The sequence below is a fragment of the Streptopelia decaocto genome (assembly GCF_964273445.1).
Source record: "Streptopelia decaocto genome assembly, chromosome: 18".
Classification (NCBI taxonomy): Eukaryota; Metazoa; Chordata; class Aves; order Columbiformes; family Columbidae; genus Streptopelia; species Streptopelia decaocto.
Window position 1 is genome coordinate 5,825,060 of NC_138673.1, and position 13,542 is coordinate 5,838,601.

Genomic DNA, 13,542 nt, shown 5'->3' on the forward strand with positions numbered 1-13,542 from the left:
GGGTGATTAAGCATCGACTCATTCCTAGCCGAGGCAATGGTTTCCCCAGGAGCTGCTTGCACTTTCTGTTCAGGGATGCAGCAAAGCTGTGGAGAGCAATGCCCAGGTGGGGCCAGTGGGATGGGAACATCCTCATTCCCCCTCAGCAGTGGGAGATTTGGAGCCCCTGCCAATTTTTTGGAGAGGACAATGGGAGCTCAGCCCCAGCAGTGTCCTCAGTGCCTCTGCCAACATCCCAGATTTACCACCTTCCCCTGCTCTTCTTGGCAGCAAGAGCAGGATCTGTCCCATATATTTTGCAGACACCCACACCTCCCACCCCCTCTGCGGGGCTCAGCCCTTCTCCCCAACCTGGGTCTCAGGATGAAGGAATGCTGCAGGTGCTGGGAACATCATCCCAGGAATTTCCCAGACTGATGTATGCCAGCATTTTGCACATGAGTCATTAAAAGGAACCTTTCCAAGTCCAATGAACCCTCCTTTGTTTTCCTGCTGATTCTGTTTCACTTTCTTATTACGGGAAACATTTTTTGCCCTTAGGAGGACACATTTAGCCCAGCTGGAGCACGAGTTCCTCGGTGCACGGGGGTAAAAAGGGGGATAAGATGGAATGGATGGATCTGGGAAGGGAAAGGTGAGGCAGGGAGCTGCACTGGACCAGGACCAGAGTCATCTGCTTTCCTCCACTCTGTGATGTCTTTCTGAGGAGAGATTAAATGGGCATTTGGGTGATGGTGGGAAGATGCTCTGCTCCACCAGCCAGGCACGGAAACATGGACCCCCTCTTGTCTGCACCTGTCTGCCCTGGGGCATCACCCAGCCCCACTTGTGGCACCCCTCTATTCTCTCACATGTGCACCCCCCAAAAAATTGAGGCTGATTTCTGGGAAATGGCTTTGGAGAGAGTAAATGGAGGGACACGGCCCCTTTTCCCATGGGGGCAGGTCCCTGCCTGGACCAGCAGCCCAGGCTCTCCCCAGCTGGGTCTCCATGGCAGCCCAGGGTGGCAAAAACACTGACAGGGTGTCATTGGTGTCCCCAGCCCCACGCTGTGGGACATGGCTGCCCATACAGCCAAGCTGGTGGGGATGCACGTCTGCATCTCCTCCTTGCTTCCCACCACCTGCCAGCTGCAGGAAGCTGGGACGTGTCCTGGGATTTGCCAGGGGTGGAGGCGGGGGGAAAGGGGTTTTTTTGGACAGCTGTGGTCAAGCAAAATCCACTGGAGAAACCCCAAACTGGCCTCTGCCTTTCCCAGCTCAGCACGGCCAAGAACATGAGCTACTGCTTTGGCACTGGGAGGAGGGAACAGGAGCCACCTGGAGCCTTCTCCTGGCCCTGATGGGCCCCAAAAGCCCCCAAAACCAACACAGTCCCATGTACATGCCTGGTGCAACCAAACAGAAGCTGTTTCTCTATGGCTTTTTAGGTGTGAGGTGGGTATTTGGCCATTTGTCTCCTCAGCTGGGATGCGAAACTTTGTGGTACAGGGGGAGGACACGGACCATCAGGTGTGCCTGCAGCTGCTGGGCACCCTGCAGGCTGCTGAGCCCGGCCCTGGTCCTGTCCAAGGGAGATGCCCAGACACTCTAGCCCACCCTGGGGCTCCTGCCAGGGGGTGTGCAACCTGCCCAGGGGACAGGGGTACGGAGCCAAGCTTAGGAGCAAGCCAGACAGCAAATCTAACACTGGAGGCAGAAGTTGGGAAAAATACCAAGCCCAGGGGGAGCCAAAAGCACAGCCCGGGAGCAGGTTTTTCCCTTCCCAGGACTGTGCTGAGGGGGGCTGATATTGCTCACCCTGTGTGCTTTGGGACATGGCAGGAAACCAAGTCACTGCAGGAGAAAAAGTCATGGCAGGGGGCCAGGTCCTCCCCCTGTCCACACAACCCCTGGCCCAGAGGGACATCAAGCCCTGCTGCTCCCCTATAAAAGCCGCCCGGCAGCCCTGACCCCGGCAGACGACAGCTCTGCCCCGGCGCCACCGAGCAGCCCTCCCGCAGCCCAGCATGGCGAAGGCAGCCAGGGTGGTCTGTGCCCTCCTCCTCCTCGCCGCACTGTGCCGCCAGAGCCTGGCCCAGAGTGAGCGCTGCTGTCTGCTCTGTCCCTGTAGCTGGGGGACAGGGACAGCCCCCAGGGCCCTGGGGATGGGTTTGCTTCATGCATGGGGTGCAGGGGGGGCTCCCCGCAAAGAGTCACCGCGGCCACCGTGGGAGGGCTGTGATGGGAGGTGGGGAGCTGTGGGTTAAGCTGAGCTGGTGCTGTGCCCCCAGGAGCCCCAGCCGTGCCAGACAAGTGCTGCTTCAACTTCCAGACAAGAAGGATCAAGAGAGACAACGTTGTCAGCTGCTACGTCACCAGCCCCGAGTGCCCGCACCAGGCTGTGATGTGAGTACCCTAAACCCAGCCCTGGGGATAGAACCATGGAATCACAGAATAGTTTGGGTTGGAAGGGACCTCCAATGCTCATCTAGTGCAACCACCCTGCAATGAGCAGGGACATCTTCAACTAAAGACACTCGAGACCCTCCCAGACCCTGTGCCTGGTTTTGGTGGGTCCAATCCTGATCCTCTGTGTCTCCGAGCCCCTTGGAAACTCAGTACCGGGGTCCCCATAACACCACCCTGCTGACCCCATCTTGTCTCTGCCCCAGCTTCAGAGTGAAGAGCGGGAAGGAAATCTGTGCCCAGGCAAGCAGGCCCTGGGTGAAGAGGTACCAGCAGAGCTTCCAAGTCAGCTCCTTCTCCATCCCCAGCTAGTGGGGCAGCTGGAGGCAGCATGGGGAGTCCCCTGTACAGGGGACAGGACACCATGAAGGTGACCCCTTTGCTGAGCCAGCTGCGGGGACATCACATTTGGATATAGAAGCTTGTTGGGGACATTCTCCCCATCACACTGCTATGACCCTTACCACGTCTCTGAAGGCTAAGGGCCTTTACCATCCCCGGCATCCCACCAGGATGTGGTGTGCTGGCCCCACAGGACGCTGGGGTCCAGACCCACTGCCGGCCCCACACTCCCAGCCCTGCCTTGGCACACCGGCAGCTGCCCGTACCCCTTGCAGGCAGCAGCAGCGTGTCAGTGAGGCTGTGCCCGCCTGCCTGGCAGCAGCAGAGGGGTTAAGGGGGAGCAATTCCACGGTTATTTTTTGTACAACACGCTGAATAGAATTAAACGTGATCTCACACATGCAAACATCTGTCTGTGCAAGTGTCTTGGGAGTAGGCAGATCCTGCTGTTGGCTCTCCTACCCAGATGTTAAACCACAGCTGTAAGTGCTGGGGTCTGTAAGGAGCTGGGAGGAGCCAAAGCCCCAGAGGAGGGGGCTTCTCATGCTCCTCATCAGCCATCTCAACGAGAGGAGATCCCTGGCCAAAATTTTATCAGAGCTGCCCCTCAGGGATGCCTGGTCAGGCCCTACTGACAGCCCATGCTTCCATGATGCCACAAGATGTGATGGGCACAGCCACTGTTACAGGCACCGTGGTGGGCACAGCCACCACGATGGGCACAGCCACCACGATGGGCAGCCAGCAAAGGGTCTCAGGGTGGGCTGGGATGAGCCTGGTCCCTGCCGAGCCACTCACCCCTGTGCAAAATTGCAAGAGAGACATCGCAGCTGAGCTGTCAATGGGTGGGTTTTGAAGATAAACTCTGGGCTTTGGCAAGTGTGAGCATCATCCTGTGTGGTTTGCCCGCGGCAAAACCCAACCCAAAATAGACTGCCGGCCGCAGCGCATCACCAGCAGTGCAGAGCTGCTGGCTGCTCACCACAGTTTCCAGCAGCCCTTGGGTACCGCAGGGGCTGGAGTGGCCAGGAGAAGGAATTTCCATTCACTGGTTGCCCTTTATCAATATCTCTGGTTGGTTCTTTCCCTGGGGAGAGTCCAGAGCTGTCATGGAAAGCCTGGTCGGGGGATATATCACACCGAGCTGCAGGGAGGAGAGGCAGGTAGCTCTTGGCGGCCGCAAGTCAGCAAGAGCTGCCAACTGCTGGTTGCTGACCGAGTGCTGGGTTGGACATGAAGTTCTTCTCCTTGGCCCTGCTCACCCTGCTGCTGGTGGATGTCTGGATTGGAAGCCAGGCTGCCTCCTGTGAGTACCAACACTGAGACTTTCCCCACTATGGCCCTGATGCTGTCGCCGGCTCCCACACTGAGGGGTTTGTATGGGGTCAGGAAGGGGGATGAGAGCTTCAGCTCCTGCTTCTGCCATGGGTTTGGGGGGCTGAGGGCATCACTAGCTGCCCAAGCACAAGGCTGCCCTGGTCTTGTTCAAAACAAGCAAAAATCGGCTTGGGGAGGGCTTTGGAGCACCTGCACCCCTCATGCCAGGCATGGACACCACCAACCCCTCTTGCCTCCTCCCAGTCCGCAGCTACTACAGCCCATGCTGCTACAAGGACATGTTCATCCAGAAGAAAATCCCGGCTTTCCTCATCAGGAGCTACCAGAATACACCTTCCCACTGCTCCCGTAAGGCTGTGCGGTGAGTACCCCCAGCCCCCCACCCAGCCTTCCTCCCTGGCATCCCTCTCCTCACCCTCGCTTGCCTACCTTCCCTACTTGTTGCTCTGCCTTCAGGGATCCCCCAGAACAAGCTACCTCCAAAGGGTGCCCATGGGTGGGGGTGCCATGCCCTGGCTCTTCACATGCACCTCCCTCGTCACTGCTTTATCCCTAATAGCCCCAAAAGCGCCTGTTTCAGCTGCCAGGCAGAAAAACAGGAAGGAAGCCAGAGGTTTCAGAGGCTGCTAAAAGTCAGCACTTTTTTGGGATGTGGGACAGGATGCTGTGGGCATCCCTAAGCTGAGGGGGGAAGCCCAAGGCATGGCCAGGTCCTGCACCCTCCCAACTAACACAGCCCCTCTCTCCCCCAAGTGTGGAGCTGCTGAAGGGGAAGAAGTTCTGTGTGGACCCGGAGGAGAGATGGTTCCAGCAGTTACAGCGGCAGAAAGAGTCACTCAGTGCCTCCACGTGAAGCTACCTTCCCATTAAGCTTTATTTATTTGCATCCCATAATTACCTTTATGTTTCTATCTTGTTAAGCTATGGACCCGGCTCCATCCCCTCCCCTGCTGTCACCCCCTCTACACTACTGTACATCCCTTGATGGGTTTAATAAAATGCCGTGTTCTGACCTGTTGCTGGAGTGAGTTGATGTAAATCCTGTGGGAAAAAGCAGGGGTTTCATCAGGGGTGTGCATCCCCGCGGGGACCCAGGAATAGTCCAGGAGCCCCTGGGAGGGCAGGGAAACCCAAAGGGCCAAGGCTGATGCTTCCCAGCTCCTCTTCAAGATGAAGCAGCACCTGCCCAGGCTGCCTGCTCAGTGGGATGAAGATTGATGCAGGGAAAAAGGCAGACAGAGGCTGGCAATGGGATAAAAGTTGCGTTTGGGGGGCGCCTGGGGCTTGGTTTGTTTTTTTCCCAGATGGGTCAAGAAGTTAAATAGGGGCAGCTGCAGAGGAGAGGTGGTTGGAGGTTTAGCACTGTCCTTCAGCCTCAGCCAGACCCCTGGAGATAGGCACCCATGGGGGTGACCTTGTTTGTGCAGGGGTGGTCCAGGTGCCCCAGGATCACCTCATCACATGGAACATCCTCCTGTAGCCCCTACAACCCATCCACTCACCACAGCAGCAATGGGGAGGGCAAATGAAGGAAATTGGACCATACTGAGCATGTCACTCATGTCAATAATTTCCTTAAAGACAAGAAAAAATAGAAAAATCAGATGCTTTGTGCATGTTACCAGCAAGCACAGGGAAGCTGGAGCATCCTTCATCCCCCTGATTCCCATCAGGGCTCCAGCCACAGTGCTCCAGCGCTAATTCTGTAACCCTGCTGTAATGGTGGAGCAGGGTGAGAAGTGGTATTCGTGGCAAAAACACAAATAAGCTGGGATTTGACTTCACAGCCCCCTGACACAGTGATGCTGCTGGGGCTGTAGCCAAGCAAATCCCTGCCTGGAGCTCATGCTGTTGCTCCATGGCCGCCAGTTGGGATTGTAATTGGAGCTCTGGCCATGGAGTTTCGTGCCCCAACCTGGGTCATGGCCAGTGGGGTACTTGCAGCAACGGCAGGGTAAGTGTCATGGGGACTTGGGGTCCGACCAGTCCCCGCCGGGCACCCAAATGGAATCTGAAAGTCGCAGCCGCATGGCTGGCGCTTCCTCTTCTGCAGTTTCCTTCCCCAGCTCAGCAAAACTGGCTGCTCCTGACATAATTTCCCCGGTATGATGGGCTCATTTTTCCTTTCCTTGAAATCCTGTGCCTGCCCAGCATACAGGGATAAAAGGAGGAGATGGCACAGGGTCCGGAGCATCGTGCGGAGAAGAGCCCTGCAGCCCTCAGCTCCTGCCCCGCTCGCAGATCCCTCGGCCCCCGCAGCACCATGAAGGTCCGTGCAGCCGCCCTGGTCGCTCTCCTGCTCATGGCCACCTGCTCCCCGTCCCAGGCCGACCTCGGTGAGTCCGGTGTCTCAGCATCCTCCCCGGCACACGGTGTGCCATCACTCCATGGCAGCTGCCGGGCAGCTGCAGAGCCCCATCCCTATCAGCTGGGACCCTGTGGCTGGCGGGGCGGGAGCTGGGAGCAGGAGACCACCCCAATGCTGGGACTCAGGCTTGGGGACACGGGTGTCCTGGGGGGCCAGCGCCAGGGAATATGACACAAAGGGGAAAGGGAGAAGTCAAATCCCTGGGGAACCCCAAGCACCAGTGGGGCCAGAGGCTGTGCTGTAGCCTGGGGTCTCACTGGGTCTGTCTGTCTGTCTGTCTGCCCTCACAGATGGCGTCCCCACCACCTGCTGCTTCAGCTACCAGCAACGCCCCATCCCGCGGAGCCTCATCGCCTCCGTCTACACCACCAGCAACAGCTGCACTGAGCCGGGGGTGATGTGAGTACCCAGTGCTGCCAGGGGATCAGTGGCGATGGTCGGGGTGGTGGCCAAGAGGGGGACAGGAACAAAGCCAGGGACACCTGGGTGCTGCAGCAGGACACAGTGTGGGCACCTGCTGCCCAGACAAGCATCCCAATGCAGGTTTTCTCTTGACAGCCTGGTCACCAAGAAGAAGAGGGAAGTGTGCGCGGACCCCCGGGCACCCTGGGTGCAGGCGCATCTGAAACACTTCCAGAGCCTGGAGAACTGACCCTTCCCCACTGCACCGTGTCCCCAGTGCTGCCACCGGAGGGCTCAGCTACCAGCCCCTGTCTCGCCCCTGATGCCTAAATAAAGTGGTTTTGCTATCAACCCCTTCGAGTGTCTCTGAAGTCTCTGCTGGAGCCCTGACATGGGAGAAGGGACCCACGGGGATCCCCTCGCCCTCCCCAAGCCCTGGGCTCGCTGGTCCCCTCTGAGCAGGGTGAAATCAGCCCCATGGCAGCTACTGTGCTGCTCCCTGCTCCCAGCCCGGGTTCAGCTCCAGTGCCAGCCAGCACGTCCCCACAGGGGGACAGCTGCATCTCCCTGGGGTTGCCACTGCCATCTCTTATTTGGGACAGGGCCTGGCAGCACCCCCAATGCCCACAGGAGGATCGGAGCCACCGTGGAGGCTCTTGCCTTGCAGTGCTCAAGCACATCAGCAAACCTACCTGTGAAGCTCCAACTTTTATTAGGGAGAATCTGCAGGTTTCTGGGACACAGGTTGGGAGGGGAGTTGGTCGTCAGGGTGTCCTTCAAGGATCCTGGCCTCCTCTTCCTCAGTCGAAGTGCCAGGAGCCGGGGTGCTATGCGAGGGTCCCTGCACCGGCAGGCTGGATTCTGGGCTGGCAGCAGTGAGGAACACTGTAAGGGACAGGGGGATGATGCACACAAGCCCATGCCACAGTCTCTCCCTCTCTGGATCACAACGCTACACCTGTCCCCAGGTCCCAGATGGCTGTGGTGGCCCTGGGGACCCTGGTGGCTGCACCCCTCACCAGTGTGCAGGTCACTGCAGTCGCTGCACTCCCAGGAGTCAACATCTTCCCCCAGGGCAGAGCAGCGCTGGTGGGTCCCATGGGAGCCACAGGAGCTGCAGAGCAGAAGTCTCCAAGGCCTGGGGATGCAAAGGAACCCAGTGTCAACAAAGGTCCCCAAGCTGTGGGATGCCAGCCCTGGTGCTGTGCTGAGCCCCCTCCATGCTGCTCACCCTGGCAGCCCAGCTCAGCATCTCAGGGAAGCCCCAGCCCTGCCCAAAGGAAGAGACAAAGTCATCGTCTCCTCGCTAGGGCTATGGAGACCGGGACCAGTTGCACTCACCCCATGTTCTCCACCTGCTCCCGTCCTGCCGGGCACAGACACTGACTGGCATCGCAGGAGCTGTGCCGCAGGTAATGATCGTCAAAGGTCCCATCCTCCCAAGCAGCATCCCTGTGGGAGCAGGGGAGGGATCAACCCCGGGTGGGGACACCCCAATAGCACCCAGCGATGCAGGAGGAGATCAGCCAGAGCATCACAGAAGGGAGAGAGGCAAGAGAGGAGGGCACTGGCCTGTTGGGGATTTTGATGCCCAGGCGAAACATCTCCTCCTGGAAGGTCACCATGTCCTGGCAGAGCGGGCAGCGGAAATGGTGCAGGGCAGAGCACAGCGCCTGGCCCTGGGGCAGACCCAGCATCACCATCAGCAGCTGGGGTGTTTCATTCATACTCCCAAAGCTGAGTGACAGGGTGACCACAGGGATGATCACATCAGGGGCTGGGGGCAATGATACATACCTGGATGCAGCGGCGGTGGAACCAGGCGCTGACACAGGCAGGACAGACCAGGGTGTCATAGCAGGGCCGCCCCGCCACCGCCTCCTGGCAGATGAGGCAGCGGGTCTGGTCCTGCTGCACCGCCCGCACCCGCTGCACCGGCCGGTGCTTCCAGCAGAAGGACCTGCGGGACCCAGGGGACAGTTCAGCCCCAGCCCTGCTCTGCCCCTGCCCCAGCCCTGGGGGGCAGCTGCACTCACTTGAACTCCCCGAAGAACTGGGAGACGCAGCCCCGCTCGCTGCCGCAGGGGAAGTGGAAGGTTCGGCGGCAGCGCCGGCCCCGGCAGGTGACCGAGGCTCCCGGCAGCCGGCAGATGCAGCATCTCTGGGGACAGCGCAGAGGTGGATGGTGTCGTGGCCACACACCCCAGGGAGCCCCGTTTGCCCTGATCCAGCACAGCCCTGCCACGTTTCGGTGGGTTGCCTAGCTGGTGACAGCAGGCCACTGATAAAGCCGCCTCCCCTCCTCAAATCCCCAGTTTCTGTAGAAGTGTTTCTTTTTGATCAAGGAAGATCTGAATGTTGCTTGCAGCAACCATCTAGCGTTGCTGGACTTGGAGGTGACAACAAGATATATGGAGACCGGGGTGGGGGCACGTGTCCCCCAGCCTCACCTTCTGTGCCACCTGCTTCAGCTTCTCTTGGATGTCAGAGAAGAGGAAGCCATAGAAGCCCTCGTCATCAGCCCCTCTCTGCTCCAGCCGGCTGGCGAGGTACTGCAGGAGGGGAAAAGGGTAACGTGCCAGGGGCAGGACTAGGGACAGGGAGATGTTGGTGACAGGGGGTGTCAAGTCCCAGGGACTCACCAGGCAGTTCTCATGGACACAGAGCCCATTCTGATGGCACAGCTGCCCAACCACTTCGGGATCGCAGTCTGCCCGTTGGCACAGCCTGCACACTGCTGGGGGACAGCAGCATCGTCACCCTCAGCACCATGGTGGGGTGCTGGTGGGGGTAACACTGGCAGGATGAAGGGGTGAGGGTGGGAGCCATTTCCCATGGCATGAAGGTCTCTGCACACACAGTCGGACACTGGTGAAAATTCCCTCTGGGAGGTGCCCGGGGGATGCTCTGTGCTCACCTTCATTCTCGGAAACCTGACGCTTCCTTTTGCACGGGGTGGGCTGCTCGTCCGGCAGCGCCGCAGGACACTGCGCAGGGGGGAGCTGCGGCATCCTGCAGCACCACGGCGTCAGCTCTATCACCTCAAGCGGCTGCAGCAAAGGAGATGGCTGGCCATGGGGATGTCAGTGCTGTCACAGACTGTCCTGATCCTCCAGAATGTGTGGCAATCATGCCGTTGAGAGGGGGACAGTTGCATGGAGCATTCCAGGGTGTTTGTGTGCTGTACACAGGTATGATCACAACACGGCACTGCATGTGCAGAGCCGGGTCACAATGGTCCCCACCCCAGTCATCTCCCTCCCTGCATCTGTGAGCTGGGGACAGGTGCAGGGCTGGGATCTGGGGAGGGAGGGAGTGCGGCATGGGCTTGTGATGCTCATCATCTCCCTGTCCCTTGCAGTGACGCCCGTTCGAGCCAGCCCAGACTCCAGACCCATGGCCAGAGGGGATTGCGGTCAGTTGCTTATGATCATTTTGTGTGAAAAGTTTGGTGCACATCTAAGCAAATGCTCCCTGTTCACCATGAGAAATTCTCAAATATTGCAATTGATAGTGACATTTTATACTACTAAGGCTATATTCTCACCATAAGTTTTCAAGTGCATTAACATATTATATAGATAATATTAATTTAGCACTTAAACTAGATCCAGGACAGCTGACTCCAGTTTGCCAAAAGAAGTATTCTGTAACACGAACATCACTCTTGGTATTTAAGAAGGAAGTTGCAGGGAACAGCTCTCATTCCTCATGGACACTGTCCCTGCGGGGGTCCTGCTCCTGTTCCTGCTCCCAGGCCCCAGTTCGCATGACTTCCCTATGCAGTGTTCTTTACAGCCGCGTCTTTACTGGACTCACCACGCTCAAGTGTCCGTCTCTGACGTTCATTGACAGGAGTGTGCATCCTAGTGGCCAACTAATGCTTTGCATCATTATTCTTTTATTGTTATTTGATTAAATTTGCTTCTTTTTCAAACCATGAGTCTGTCCTCCTCTTACCCTTCCCTCTCCCCAGAGTCGGTGAGAGAGAAACTGTTTTGTTGTTTAGTTGCAGGCCCAGAGCTAAATGGCAACATGGGTGCTGAGCGAGCAACTGCGTGGTCCGGGTTGCCGGCTGGGGTTAAAGCACGACACAGCTCCAGCCCCAGCTGGTGCGCGGGTCTCTGCAGTCGATGCACTCCCAGGAGTCGTCATCTTCCCCCATGGCAGAGCAGCGCTGGTGGGTCCCGCGGGAGCCACAGGAGCTGCAGAGCAGAAGTCTCCAGGGCCTGGGGGAGCAATGGGACCCCCTGTTATCAAAGGTCCCTGAGTTATGGGCTGCCAGCCCTAGGGCTGAGATGGTAACATACACCCTGTGCTGTGCCTGGCTTGGCATCCCAGGGAAGCTCCATCACTGCCCAAAGGAAAAGATGAAGGCATCACCTCTTTGCTGGGGCTGTAGGGACCGGGGCCAGCTGCACTCACCCCTTCTTCTCTACCTGCTCCCGTCCCGCCGGGCACAGGCACTGACTGGCGTCACAGGAGCTGTGCCGCAGGTAATGGTCGTCAAAGGTCCCGTCCTCCTCCCAAGCAGCATCTCTGTGGGAGCAGGGGAGGGATCAGCCCCAGGGGCAGGGGGTGAAACCACACCAGCATCTAGGGATGCAGGAGGGGATCAGCCAAAGCACAGCAGTGGGAGGCAGGGAGATAGGTAGAAAGGCACCAACCTGTTGGGGATTTTGATGCCCAGGCGAAACATCTCTTCCTGGAAGGTCACCATGTCCTGGCAGAGCGGGCAGCGGAAATGGTGCAGGGCAGAGCACAGCGCCTGGCCCTGGGGCAGACCCAGCGTCACCATCAGCAGCTGGGAGGTCTCTCTCATCCCCTCGCAACTGGGTGACTAGGTGATGACAGTTGATGACATCAGGGACTGGGGATGATGCCACCTACCTGGATGCAGCGGCGATGGAACCAGGCGCTGACACAGGCAGGACAGACCAGGGTGTCATAGCAGGGCCGCCCCGCCACCGCCTCCTGGCAGATGAGGCAGCGGGTCTGGTCCTGCTGCACCGCCCGCACCCGCTGCACCGGCCGGTGCTTCCAGCAGAAGGACCTGCGGGACCCAGGGGACAGTTCAGCCCCAGCCCTGCTCTGCCCCTGCCCCAGCCCTGGGGGGCAGCTGCACTCACTTGAACTCCCCGAAGAACTGGGAGACGCAGCCCCGCTCGCTGCCGCAGGGGAAGTGGAAGGTTCGGGGGCAGCGCCGGCCCTGGCAGGTGACCGAGGCTCCCGGCAGCCAGCAGATGCAGCATCTCTGGGGACAGCGCAGAGGTGGATGGTGTCACGGCCACACACCCCGGGGAACTCTGTTTGCCCTCAGTCAGCATAGCCCTGCCACCGTGTTTTGGTGGGACATCTGATTGTGACACCAGGCCACTCATAAAGCCACCTCCCCTCTCCAAATCCCAACTTTCTGCAGAAATGTCCCTTTTTGATCAAGGAAGATCTGGGGTTTTCTTGCAGACAACTGCCAGTGCATCCCTAGAGGGTTTCTGGCCTTTGAGGTGCCAGATAAGGGACATGGAGATCATGGTGTGGACACATATCCCAGCCTCACCTTCCGTGCCACCTGTTTCAGCTTCTCTTGGATGTCAGAGAAGAGGAAGCCATAGAAGCCCTCGTCATCAGCCCCTCTCTGCTCCAGCCCGCTGGCGTGGTACTGCAGGAGGGGAAAAGGGTAACATGCCAGGGGCTGCCAGGTGAGCAGGGCTGGGAACCAGGGGTTGTTGGTGACAAGGGGTGTCAAGCCCTCACCAGGCAGTTCTCATGCACACAGAGCCCATCCTGATGGCACAGCTCACCAACCACATCAGGGTCGCAGTTTCTTCGGCGACACAGCCCGCACACTGCCAGGGGACAACAGCACCGTCATCCCCAGCACCATGGTGGGGTGTCAGTGGGGGTAACACTGGGATTGGGGAGGGGCAGGAAAAATTTCCCAGGATGCAGGGGCCTCTGCTTCAACAGCCAAAATCCCCTCTGGCAGGTGCACAGGGGATGCTCTGTGCTCACCTTCCTTCTTGGGGACCCAGCGCTTCCTTTTGCACAGCGTGAGTGCACAGGAGGGTCCTGCCTGCTCCTCCGTGGGACGCTGTGGGGGGCGCAAATTCAGCATCATGTGATGCCACGAGGTCAGATCTATCACAAGTGGCTGCAGCAAAGCAGGTGTCTGGCCATGGGGATGCAGGTAGAGTTGAACATCCCGATCTTCCAAAATCTGTGACAACCATGTCACTGAGCGAGAGGTAGTTGCATGGGGCTTTTTATTCAGCCCAGTGCGTTTGTGGCGTGACACCGCACCATATCTTGCTCCAGGCATTACCCCTATTGGCACCCCAATGGGGTGCTGTGGGTGGTGTTGCTGCTGCCCCCTGGCAGTGTGCAGCTGTTCTGATGGGCAAACTGTGACCCCGAGGCAGTTGGGTGGCTGTGATGTCAGGATGGGTTCTGAATCCATGAGAACTGACCCAAACATTCAACTCACCATGGCTGCGGCTCCCAATTCTTTGGGGAGTTCAAGTGAGCACTGCAGGAGCTGCCATGGGGATGAATTCACCTTGCCAGGCAGGAGCAGCGAGCCCAGGGTGTGGGGATGCCCGTGGGTCCCTTCTCCCATGTCAGGGTTCTGGTAGGGACTTCAGACAC

The 13,542-nt window shown here is 58.6% G+C and overlaps 5 protein-coding genes across 5 annotated transcripts; 3 read left to right on the plus strand and 2 right to left on the minus strand.

Moving 5' to 3' along the window:
* Positions 1-1,967: 1,967 nt before the first annotated feature.
* LOC309447775 (C-C motif chemokine 13-like) lies at positions 1,968-3,175 on the plus strand. The gene is made up of 3 exons (XM_082068714.1): positions 1,968-2,081; positions 2,273-2,387; positions 2,654-3,175. Exons 1-3 carry the CDS (start codon positions 2,009-2,011, stop codon positions 2,757-2,759), a joined length of 294 nt encoding a protein of 97 aa, XP_081924840.1. The 5' UTR covers positions 1,968-2,008; the 3' UTR covers positions 2,760-3,175.
* Positions 3,176-3,344: 169 nt separating this feature from the next.
* Positions 3,345-5,133, plus strand: LOC309447776 (C-C motif chemokine 13-like). Its single transcript, XM_082068715.1, has 3 exons — positions 3,345-4,095; positions 4,371-4,488; positions 4,881-5,133. Exons 1-3 carry the CDS (start codon positions 4,023-4,025, stop codon positions 4,978-4,980), a joined length of 291 nt encoding a protein of 96 aa, XP_081924841.1. The 5' UTR covers positions 3,345-4,022; the 3' UTR covers positions 4,981-5,133.
* A 1,172-nt stretch (positions 5,134-6,305) lies between these two features.
* LOC309447714 (C-C motif chemokine 3-like) lies at positions 6,306-7,208 on the plus strand. The gene is made up of 3 exons (XM_082068619.1): positions 6,306-6,463; positions 6,786-6,894; positions 7,054-7,208. Exons 1-3 carry the CDS (start codon positions 6,391-6,393, stop codon positions 7,145-7,147), a joined length of 276 nt encoding a protein of 91 aa, XP_081924745.1. The 5' UTR covers positions 6,306-6,390; the 3' UTR covers positions 7,148-7,208.
* Positions 7,209-7,609: 401 nt separating this feature from the next.
* Positions 7,610-9,908, minus strand: LOC309447807 (PHD finger protein 7-like; the record flags this gene model as incomplete). Its single annotated transcript, XM_082068785.1, has 9 exons — positions 7,610-7,782; positions 7,917-8,035; positions 8,239-8,349; positions 8,470-8,576; positions 8,695-8,857; positions 8,934-9,058; positions 9,348-9,449; positions 9,540-9,631; positions 9,815-9,908. 9 exons carry the CDS (start codon positions 9,906-9,908, stop codon positions 7,610-7,612), a joined length of 1,086 nt encoding a protein of 361 aa, XP_081924911.1.
* Positions 9,909-10,978: 1,070 nt separating this feature from the next.
* On the minus strand, positions 10,979-13,513 carry LOC309447808 (PHD finger protein 7-like; the record flags this gene model as incomplete). Its single annotated transcript, XM_082068786.1, has 9 exons — positions 10,979-11,126; positions 11,323-11,436; positions 11,565-11,671; positions 11,788-11,950; positions 12,027-12,151; positions 12,455-12,556; positions 12,652-12,743; positions 12,910-12,988; positions 13,382-13,513. 9 exons carry the CDS (start codon positions 13,511-13,513, stop codon positions 10,979-10,981), a joined length of 1,062 nt encoding a protein of 353 aa, XP_081924912.1.
* Positions 13,514-13,542: the final 29 nt, after the last annotated feature.

Bases quoted from the DNA above. Each gene is read 5' to 3' on its own strand.
- LOC309447775 (XM_082068714.1), top strand. From the start codon at position 2,009: ATGGCGAAGGCAGCCAGGGTGGTCTGTGCCCTCCTCCTCCTCGCCGCA. The intron at 2,082-2,272 runs GTGAGCGCTGCT...CTGTGCCCCCAG, and splicing joins CCGCCAGAGCCTGGCCCAGA to GAGCCCCAGCCGTGCCAGAC. The intron at 2,388-2,653 runs GTGAGTACCCTA...TCTCTGCCCCAG, and splicing joins TGCCCGCACCAGGCTGTGAT to CTTCAGAGTGAAGAGCGGGA.
- LOC309447776 (XM_082068715.1), top strand. From the start codon at position 4,023: ATGAAGTTCTTCTCCTTGGCCCTGCTCACCCTGCTGCTGGTGGATGTC. The intron at 4,096-4,370 runs GTGAGTACCAAC...GCCTCCTCCCAG, and splicing joins TGGAAGCCAGGCTGCCTCCT to TCCGCAGCTACTACAGCCCA. The intron at 4,489-4,880 runs GTGAGTACCCCC...CTCTCCCCCAAG, and splicing joins TGCTCCCGTAAGGCTGTGCG to TGTGGAGCTGCTGAAGGGGA.
- LOC309447714 (XM_082068619.1), top strand. From the start codon at position 6,391: ATGAAGGTCCGTGCAGCCGCCCTGGTCGCTCTCCTGCTCATGGCCACC. The intron at 6,464-6,785 runs GTGAGTCCGGTG...CTGCCCTCACAG, and splicing joins CCCGTCCCAGGCCGACCTCG to ATGGCGTCCCCACCACCTGC. The intron at 6,895-7,053 runs GTGAGTACCCAG...TTCTCTTGACAG, and splicing joins TGCACTGAGCCGGGGGTGAT to CCTGGTCACCAAGAAGAAGA.